The sequence below is a fragment of the Phoenix dactylifera genome, chromosome 14, assembly GCF_009389715.1.
Source record: "Phoenix dactylifera cultivar Barhee BC4 chromosome 14, palm_55x_up_171113_PBpolish2nd_filt_p, whole genome shotgun sequence".
Classification (NCBI taxonomy): domain Eukaryota; kingdom Viridiplantae; phylum Streptophyta; class Magnoliopsida; order Arecales; family Arecaceae; genus Phoenix; species Phoenix dactylifera.
Window position 1 is genome coordinate 2,906,420 of NC_052405.1, and position 10,904 is coordinate 2,917,323.

Here is a 10,904-nt window from a genome sequence, read left to right on the forward strand (position 1 = left end):
ATCCAAGATACCTTCCTCCAGTCCTTCACCATGAATTTGACGAACATCTCGTGGACCTGGTGATATATGTCATCATCGGCACCAAATCCAACATGCTTCTCGCCATGTGGCTGACTTGCCGGAACATATTGTAAAGATCTGAATTTCGGCCCGTCCTTGTGCCCATGGATGCCGACTTCAGTCTGTTCTTCGTGGTCTTCCCACGATAACCACGCCGGCCGAACGGCCAGCGAAACCCCCGCACCCCTATCTCTCTCTCTCTCTCTCTTCGTGAACTCTCAGAGGAGCCCCCATCCCTCTAAAAATTTAACCTTTCCTCCTCTCCTCTTTCCCCCTTCTTGAGAGGATCGCCGAAGCCACCGTCGCCGCCGGAGCGGCCAACGCCGCCGGGAATCCACTCGTCGACGACCGGAGGTGAGAACGACAACATTTTTATTATTTTTATGGATTTAAAGGGGAGAGGAATGATGGTATTTTCAATCGGTTTCACTTCCCCTGTTTCGGGGAAGTTTTTTTTTTTTTGTGAGTTTCGGCCGGCCGATGGTGGTCGGCCGGGGTCAATCCGGCCGAAACGAGTTCGGCCGGAGGTGGACAAACGGGGGCCGGGCTTCCCAGCCCCGGTCTCTCTCTTTCCTCCCTTTCTTCCTCTCCTTCTTCTCTTCTGCGCCGCTCGTGACAGCGGTGTGGCCGACGGCTGCTGGCCGAGCGCCGCTGCCGAGTGCCACGGTCGGCCACCGAAGGCCGACCAGAACCACCAGCCACCCCTTCTTCCTTTCTCCCCCTTCTTCTTCTTTTTCTTCTTCTTCTTCTTCTCTTCCTTATTCTTCTTCTTCTTCTTTCTTCTTCCTGGGTTTTTCTTGCTTTGATTTGCGTGCCTCATTTGTGGATCAGAACCTAAACCGGTTGAGGCTATGAACCGGTTCCACCTATTTCGTGAATTGGGTTTGATCTGAGTTTGAGTGAATGGATTTTGGTTATGGCCTGAATCTGAGTCAGAAATTTGGGTTAATCTGATTTGAGTGTAATCTGGTTTGGGTTGGGCTGGGGAACTATTTTTGGGTTGAGTTGGACATGATTGGATCTGTGGGCTGGTTTGGTTTGGGCCCGAAATCTGATCTGGACATGTTATCTGGTTTGGTTCAATTGGGCCTAATCTGTTTTGGGCCACAATTGGTTTTGGGTTTAAAGGATTCTGATTTTGGGGTTTTGGCTTACTTGTTCTTAGGGTCTATGTTTGATCTTGGGGCTCATTCTTGGATCTATGAACTTAGGAGTTTAAGAAATTGAAATTTTGTTTAAATTATGCTTTTTAGTTAATTAAATAATTAATGTTTATGTTTTAATCAGGGGTTCGTGATATCTGTGGCAGGAATTGTTAAGCTAGCCCATGTAGGTGACCTTTTGCTTTAAAGTAGAATTTTAACATGTATTTTGCATATGTTGATGTTATGATTTATTATTGGCATTATGTGTTAGAATTAGAATTAAATATTTAATTTCATAAGCTGTTATGTACTTTACTATTGGGAGTATGATCATGACTTTGATTTGGAAATTTACCATGTGGAAAATTGATTTATTGATATTTTAAAATCCGCGTGACTGTAGTCTAGGCCCCGCCAATGGGATGATACGTTGGCCCTGTCGACTTGTACTGAGGAACTAATTCTGACACTGCGACCACCGGTGATAGTATAGTGGCGGCACAGGGGTGCGTTTTGCTCTTCGGAGCGGCTCGGTGGAGCGTGAGATTGGCACCAGGGGGTGCGGCACAGTGGTGCGTTGGCTCAGTGGAGCGGCTCTGCGAAGAGTTGTATTGGCACCTCGGTGTAACCATGCCACTGGGTGATGTGGCCGTAGTCATGCAGTTGAGTTATTTTGAGTCTCGGATCGGGTTTACGGATTATCGTGTGGATTTTTGGATTCATGAGTTTTAGCTGCTTTTTATATGCATCATGACATGTTATATGATGACTTTATTGCATGATGTTGCCTACTGAGCTGTTAGCTCACTCCTATTATTTACATTTTTGCAGGTGATGACATATGATTATAGGGATTATGGGATGGAGTGATCATGATGTATTTAGCTAGTAGATATTGACTTTTCTTTTGACATATGTATACGTGGACATTTGATATGAAAACTGGAATTTATCTTTATTTAGTTATTGATGGTTGATCTGATTTAGCTGCCTTGCATGCCTGCGGGTCCGCCCTGCAGGTGCGTGGCGTCTGCTCGCGTCCCGGTCCCCGGGTTCGGGGCGTGACACATATTATCTGACAGATTTGGTCCTGTCCTTTCCAATGTTCGAATTTTGGAAATGAGATGTTTGCTTGGGTGGGTCTTAGGAGATTTCTTTGGGGAGGGAGATATTCATAACAACATCACCTTAGAGCTCGACCTCGGAGAGGGTGAAATAGAAACAAAGATATGGGGAAAGATGAGGTGTAATAGTCAATTAGCTTTCTTGGAGGATGGATAAGATGCATTTTGAAAACTTGCCAAAGGTTTCCACTACGAGGGGGACACGGGGTGCAAACAGGATATACCTTGAGAGGGATTCCACTACGATGATCGATTGGATACTGAGAGTTGATCGATACCGGGACGGTCACCCACTGATCTGTGAGACTCGCAGACTGGCTAGAGGTTTGGTTTTCTTCTGGGCAGTGCATGTGTATCGGAAGGCGAATAGAACTGCAGACTGGGTCGCCTCCTACGTAACTCGATACTCTTGAGAGATTTTTTGGACTAGTCTCACTGAGATTCCTACTCCCTTGTATCATTTTATTGCTTCTGATATGACAAGCTGTATTCATGTAAGGGCTATATGAATGCCGTTTTTTACTTTTAAAAAAAAAAAAACTTGTTTAAAGTTTTGGGATTCTTTTAGCTTGGTGGTTTTGGTGAGAGTATTATAAGGTTTTTTGTTAATAGTTTAAATAACTTGAAAGTAGAAGTGTAAATTGATTAAGAACTTGGAACATGAGGTATCTTTTACAGGATTATTAGTATATAAATTCTTTTGCAATGTGCTGAATCCTTTTATCTTTTGTATGTGTTCGTGTAATCTTTTTTTCTTTTCTTAAGGTAGGGGTTGGGGATGCAGGAAGGGGTGGTTCCGGAACTATTCATGTCCCAAGAGTCCCAAGAAGTCCCTGGACGCAAGATCAAACAAATGACAGGCATGGAAGGAGCTAAGAGTTCTCCATCAAAATTGGTGGTGCAATGGTTAACCTTCCAAAATTGGCGGCATAACAGTTTACTGACCAATTTACTAACCGGAGTACAAGGCTCGCACAAGAAGTCCCTGGAAACAGTTTACTGACCAGTTTATTGGTATACTGTCATGTATCGTCATCAAACTTCATGTTCAAAGTTGAAGTTCATTTCATTTTTTTTTATAAAAAATATCAAGAAAGAAATGCATGCTTTTAATTCTATAGGTTTTATAAGGATATTGTGATAGATGTTCGTCATGAAACTTTGAATTATATATAGTTTATTGTCTCAGCCTCAATAAGAAATTGTGTCTTACATTGTAGAAGCTAATGTTCAAGAGTACTAGTTTGTCATTTTGGAGACACTTTATGGGTGGGGGAAAGCGACCTACCTAGTATATTTCCGGACTTGTTATCTTTTATTTTTTTTTGTTGTATTTATACCAGTTGTGCATTCGTCTTAGCATAAAAAAAAAAAATACTGGTTTGTTAATCCTCTATAAGTAGAGCTATATGGGATTTTATCACAAATAGCCTACTTTGCACTTTGTGAATCCAATTAATAATGTAGCATTTGGTCGTTATACTATCATAGTCATATCAAAAGCAATGTGTTTTATTCATCAATTAATAACAATTGCTTATTACTTCTCGGGGGAATTGCAAAATAACTACAATTATACATGTAACAACTCAAATCAACTAAGCCAAAATAACTTCAATTATACATGTGACAACTCAAATCAACTAAGCCAAAATAACTTCAATTATACATGTAACAACTCAAATCAACTAAGCTTTAATCATAAACTAGTTACTAGGGTAAAAAAAATGATTAAAAAAGATTGGTCACATACATTTGTCGAAAAATGTTTAGAAAATGGTTTAGACATTAGATAAATAATTAAATTGTTAAAAATGCAGCTGATCATTATTTTCTCAATAAACTACATAGAAACCCACATGCCGTCTCCTTAATGATAAACTTCAAATCAACGGTGGATGCTGCTACGATAGGATCAAGCAATTAGACGAACCCCACCTTCCAAGCAAAAAAACCTATGTCGGAAAGGCGAAGACCGAAGTTAAAAGGGGGGGGAGAGAGAAAGGCGGGGATAGATCAATTGGGCGCTGTTCTATGATTCGCCGGTCCGCTCTTTCCGCCGCCGACTCCGTCCTTCTCGTCTATGGTGGTGGCGCCGGAGAATCCTCTCAGCGGAGAGTCGGCGGCGGCCGGCTCCGTGCCAGGATCGGCGGCGCTGGCGGCATGCGCGGCCATGGCCATCTTCTACGTTGCGATTCTCTACTCCCCGACTCTCATCCTCCGTCTCCCTCCCCCGAGCTCCATCGATAGCTTCATGATCCGGAGGTTCGCCTGCGCCATTGTTTCCTCCGCCGTCTCCGTGCTCGCCTCCGCCATTCTCCTCGGAGTAAACTGCTAATCCATCCTCTTCCACCTCCATCTCCTTCCTTGGACTCAAACCAAGAGCTAAATATATTTCTTCCACCGTCTCTTTTCACCAGCTAGGGAGATTCCGTGACTTGTCATCAGTTTTGGGTGTATTTGGCATTAGAAAAGACCACTTGGTAAGTTCTTGTTTATTTCTCTCTCTCTCTCTCTCTCTAAAGATGGGTTCTTGGTAGGTTCTTGTTTCTTATTTTACTGAATAGAGGCTTTTGAGCGTTGAATCAAATAAAAGTTCGGAGATTTCTAAGGTTACAAGTGTGAAGTTTGGATCCTGCAGTGCCAAGCTGTGGTCTTTCCTCTTTTCTTGACATCTCTACTGTATGCTGGGTCACTGGTAAAGAAGTCCTGGTCACTGATGATTACATGCGGAGGAGTCAGGCCCAATTCTTGCTGTGAAGTCCGTCCGTATGGTTGTGATAGAAGCTATGCTCAAAGATGCCTTAACTGGACAAGCAGTTGTGCTCGTAATGTTATGGTCTGGCGAAACTATGTGGTGGTTAGAACCATTTCCTTTTTAGTTTTTGCTTCACGAGCGGTATTGCTAAGTTAGGATTTTGAAGGTCTTTGGCATTTACTTAGAACTAGCAATTTCTTTCTTGGTTTTCAAGTATAAAGGTTATGTTGGTTTTCTAATCCCTTTCATGCTTATTTCTTGAGTTACTTTTGTTGCAATACTCTAGTTTCTTAATGTTGATAATATTACAAAGCTTTTAATAATTGAAGATTCCTTATTGAACAGGCGCCATTTACAGAAGAGATGGTTTTCAGGGCATGTATGATTCCTCTGCTTCTTTGTGGAGGATTTAAAACTTATACCATCATATTTCTTAGCCCAGTTTTCTTCAGCTTAGGTAATTTACTCATCAAGAGAAACCTCAATAGTGTACTTGTCCTTTAAGTTTAAATTGTTTTATGTTGAGAAAGGTGAATTCTTCATTAAGCACAGTACTCTGTGTAACAAATTATCGCACCTGTAGCAGAATCTTTTCATTGTCAATGATACTTGACCAGAGAAACTCGTGCACACAATTTAGTGAACCAAAATTACGGAATGCAGATCCTATTAGGAACATGGCATAAGAATCATCTGACATTATCTTGCTGCTTAGACCTAAACCTGATCCCATGTCAAATATTAAGTTGACTAACCAATAGGGTCCTTTTTCTCTCCAACACTTTCAGAAATCTTACAGTTTTAAGAAAGTTTGGGGAGTTTTTGTATTTCCGAGTTTCAATTGTTTCTTCTTGGTGTTCAACTGCCAATTTGCAATTGTGATGCAGAGAAACACTCCCAAGTTGACACACAACCACCTCAATATCTCTGCTAATTTTGTTGGGCTCCATAGTTGACTACCAGTTTTATCCATACTATTCAGTCTGATAGTTGTCTTATAAAATTTGTATTCATGTCTTCATAATATTATTATCAGTCAAAAGTAAATAATACATCTCTTATTATCCTTCCAAACAACTTTTGCTGCTCATAGTCATTAATAACTTTCACAGTTGCTTCTCAGATAAAATGACTAAGATAGCAATATTAAAATCCCAATGTCTCTTCTGGGACAGTGTTACTTATTGTGTCCGTGTATTCCATTTGAGCTTGTGATTCCGTCTTCTATATTTTTTGGCCTGATTGTCTCATTATAAGTTTCTTTTGAAGATAAGAAAATATCCTTTTTAAAGTGACTACATTCTTATTGTTCTACAAAGAGTATACTCTTAGAAGTCCTTCATATCTTTGTAACCTCATGTTCCTTTATGCAAGAAAGTGCTTCTTTTGGGTGTGTTATGAGATGGTAATGTGGTAACTTCTTTCTTCCTTTTTTTTTTTTGGCAGCACACTTAAATCATTTCCTGGAGCTTTATTTTCAACAGAAATATAGCTTTTTGAAAGCTTTCCTGATTGTAGGTATTTCTTTTCTCCCTTGGCATGTGGTGTTTCTTTTACTTGTCCGCTTAATCATAATCTACAATTTCACCATACTTTGACTCTTCCTTTGATTTATCTAGTAGAGAAGATGGAATAGCTGTTACTCTATCATGTTTTCCACTAAGCTTGAAGCTCATATGCTGATATATATTATTATTAGTTCTTATATATCTGTAATTTTACAGTGAATGGACAGATTTTTATAAGTATACATCTGTGATATTTCTGGCAATATGCACTATTTTGATCAGTCATATGAATGTAAGATCATTATCTTAGTTGATAATATATATGCATTGCTCTGTAAAACAAGTTTCTGAAAACCACATCGCCATCCCCACTCTCAAGTGTCCTATCTGTATCATGTATATCAGGTGTGCCTGAAGCAGCTTCTTGTCTCTTGTACTCTCCAAACTGCACACTATCGAACCATTGGAACCCTTACCATTGAAATTTTATGCGTATTATTTGGCACTTTCTGCCAGCACGGTTAATGCTATGCTGGCATCATTGTGTTTATTGGAAAAACTAATTTTTCAAAAAAATTCATTGTATGAAGATCTACCATGTCACTTATATTTTACTCCTGTAGGATCTGTCTTTTAACAGTTTCATCGGAGACTACCAGCAAGGTGCTTAGGCAGGGTATGTTGCATTGGTGTGCCCACACAGTCTGGTGTATATCTTGGCAAAAAACTCAACCACTGTTCAGTTCAATTAATTGACTTACATTGCTTGGAAATATGCTATACCTATGCTGAATAGTGTATACATATGAGTGAAAATATAGCTCAATGTCTTGTTTAAATTCACTAGTGTTTATGTTGAGGTTGAATGAGGCTATTAAATATTATGCATGTGTTTCTCCATATATGCTGCTACTGTTGTGTGGTTTCATTGCTGGAAAACATTTTTATGTCGAACTTGGATCTGTTTTGTTTCAGTGAAAACTTAAATTGCTATATCATGGCTGTCAGGTCTTCAGCTTGGCTATACTGTGATTTTTGGCTGGTATGCATCTTTTCTCTTCATCCGAACAGGTTTGTTAACTGATTCTTTTAATTTAATCCATAATATTTGTCATATAATGGCTTTTCTATTAATTAATAGTGGTTTTAATGGCATTGTCCTACCAAAAAAATTAATTGCATCTAGGAGTTTTTTGTTTATGCCTTTTTGTTATAATATGTTTGGTTAGTGGGTCATGATAACAATCGCCCATAGGGCGTTGTTTTTATTGACTGCTTCTCCACTTTTTTTTTCACTGAAATTTGAATCAAGATTTCCTTAACAGTCTCTAAAAAAATTGAAAAACTTCAATAAGATCGCAATTTGGATTTTTTTCCTACTACCCTTGAGTCCTATCTTCTAATTCCTGCTTCTCATCTCTCTGTTACATGCACCCCCACGGACAGACAGACCCAGCACATTCTCCTCTCCCTCAGACTTCTTTTCTCCCTCTCATGAATCCTGCACATCCCACCCACTAACCCTAAGGCCTTTCTGACTCTCAAAACAACTAGAGAGGGAACAGGTAAGGTTTTAGGTGATGGTTCCCATGAAGAGGGAGGGTGCTGCCAATGTTGTGCACATGTATTTTGTGTTAGGAGGGGTGTAAGGGGCTTTGCTGGGGTTCACGCGGCCTGAGAGATAGGGTGGGGAGGGCTCCGAGGGTTGGGGTGGGGGGTGGGGAGGTGAGGGGAGTGGAATAGAACCTGAGAGCAAGAGCAAATAAGGAATAAAAGGAGTCATGGGGTGGGAACCATTGAGTGCATGTGAGAGAGATACCAAGTTTGAATGTATTAGATAGAGACCAAGGAGACAGTGAAGGCCGAGAGGAGATTTTAGGATGGGTAAGGTAGGAAAAAAAAATTGAGTTGTAATCTCATAAAACTCACAACTGTTCTCAAGCACAACTAGTGGAGTTCAAATAATAGTTGGACATTTAATAAAATGACCACACCATGGGCAGTTGTTATTACGACCCTTGATTAATTGATACTTTTACCAATTATAAGGTGCACCCAATTGTTTTTTTTTGCTGTTGCTGATCATGAAGATGCTACTTGAATATTGGTAATTGTCATGGACTCCAATTTATATTCTGTTGTTCAATGAAAAGGCATATAGAAATTCATGTTCTCAAGGCATGGCTTTCTGTCTTCCCATACCGGGCATAGAAGATTGTCACTGATTGTGGCTCTAGTGAATATCTGCATTCCTGTATGTTAGATGATTTGCCAAAACCTCGACACTCCATAACATGAATACCAGCCTCTCGCGTATCTTTGACTTAATTACATGTCTCTTCTTATGATGGATCAGGGTTTCCAGGTGGTTTGCATGAAAACTTCTAGTGTTTTGTTTTATAAATGAAGATATGTTGACACAAATACATTTGTTCTGCCACGTGCAGGGAACCTGATATCTCCTATCGTAGCTCATATATTTTGTAATATGATGGGGTTGCCTGTTTTGTCTTCTTCAAGGACTAAAGGTTTGTGAACGTAACCTTCATGATGATCAATGCATCTTGACTGTAGAATGTACTTATTATTCTATGAATTCAAATGCTCGTAGACATGTTCCCATTCAGTTGATGACATCATTGGTGCAAATATTTTGTTGGATACATTTGCTAGAGAGAAAAATTGACTATTTTCAATCACTTCCATTAGCTGCTGTATTTAGATGTCATCATAGCTTATCTTTTTCAGTCAAAATATCGTGATGTCTTTTTTTGGAGTAGCTGAGAGGTTAGCTCAGCATTCTCATATAGGCTGAATTGCTCCGCAAAAAGGAAGAAGAAAGAAAGCATAGAGCCTGTATTTAGCAAGTTATTTCTTTGTGCAAAGGTAAGAGATTGTTGTCTTCTCTAAGTGAATGATGTAACGAGGCATTATCAGATTCTAGAATTTGTGCTGACAAAAAATAAGCAATAATTGTTCAACTATTTTGGGAACAGACGATACGGATATTGATGAAGAGATCTTTTAATTATAATTTTCTCAAACCTTTTTAGTTGTTCACAAGCACACCCAGGTGCGGATAGATACACTGATATGGCAAATCTTGAAAAAGTAGGATATGATAATGCCGGGATACATCAACCAATATATATACCTGTGTGTATGCATGCGTGCATGTATATACATATGAATTTTAGTGTATATTCATGTACATAGACATTTGTATGTATATTGAAAAAAAAGCATCCATAAAGCATATTTTGTACAGTTGCATTAACTTTGTACCCAAAGTTTTTTTTTTCAATTTTAAAAAATGGGATACTTAACACCAATGTCGGATACGTATGCAAGAAATATCCAGCTAGTATTGGTATTTAATATGGATGTGATATGGACATGGCATGTTATTTGAAGTATCTCTGCTTGCTAGGTTCACTTCCGAAAAAATATTGTTTGGAATATTTGTCAGTGTTACCACTTGTTTATAATTTCCTTCAATTCAGAAATTTTTTGTTTGTTCGGTACTAAGATTTGCTGCTCTTTGTTGCATTAACCTCTATTGCAACTTCAGGAGTGGCAACTATGGCATTTGCAGCTGGCTTGGCAGGTTTCTGTTGGCTTTTATTTCCTGCCACAAGTCCGGATCTATACAATGATCAGAGAGATGGTTGTAGTTGTTGGCAGGGCTATTGCAGCTGGAACTAACTGGAACTGCGCGGTAGAGTTGAAGAATGACCTGATGAGAAAGATATCACAACTTTTCAGCATAAAGGGTGAAGAAAAGATTTTCTGCTTGTGGCTTCGTTCCTGTCTTGTGTTTGCTCCAGCCTTTTATCAGCCTGTAATCAGATGGAGAGCTGGTTCAATTATGATTAGCAAAGCAGTTCAAAACATTCACACTTTCTGATTGATGTGAGCAAAGCTCAAGGGGCATCAATGAGAGGGTTTTTTTTTTTCTTAAGGAGTTATCCAGAGCTCGAACTTCTCTTTGTAATTCAGCAAACAATGCTTAGAAGTAATTGATGCAATGTCTCTAATCAATAGCTGAGGCTTCAACAAAACAAGTAGAATTCTTCGGATGGAGAAATCCCCATGAAGTGTATCAAATGATTGATGCTGAGGTTTAGCATTTGTGATGGCCTTTGATTTTTAACCATCCAAAATATTATTTTTTCGTGTTTTATTTTGCCTTGAAGGAACTATTTGGTATGTGGATCTGCAGGTGCTGTTTCTTTATGAAATATGCAAGGGCCGATCTGCTCATGACGCTAAGCTGAATCTTTAATGGAAGTAAAATTGAACAGCCCTG

The 10,904-nt window shown here is 39.4% G+C and overlaps 1 protein-coding gene across 2 annotated transcripts; it reads left to right on the plus strand.

Moving 5' to 3' along the window:
• The first annotated feature begins 4,280 nt into the window (after window positions 1-4,280).
• Window positions 4,281-10,743, plus strand: LOC103706002 (CAAX prenyl protease 2). 2 transcript variants are annotated; one of them, XM_008789934.4, is made up of 8 exons: window positions 4,282-4,655; window positions 4,750-4,812; window positions 4,971-5,189; window positions 5,433-5,544; window positions 6,534-6,605; window positions 7,604-7,666; window positions 9,043-9,123; window positions 10,167-10,743. In XM_008789934.4, the coding sequence occupies exons 1-8, from the start codon at window positions 4,413-4,415 to the stop codon at window positions 10,298-10,300; spliced, it is 987 nt and encodes a 328-aa protein (XP_008788156.2). In that variant the 5' UTR covers window positions 4,282-4,412; the 3' UTR covers window positions 10,301-10,743. The 2 variants fall into 2 exon arrangements, with proteins under 2 accessions (XP_008788162.2, XP_008788156.2); XM_008789940.4 differs by lacking the exon at window positions 4,971-5,189 and having other exon boundaries at window positions 4,281-4,655.
• The last annotated feature ends 161 nt before the right edge of the window (window positions 10,744-10,904 follow it).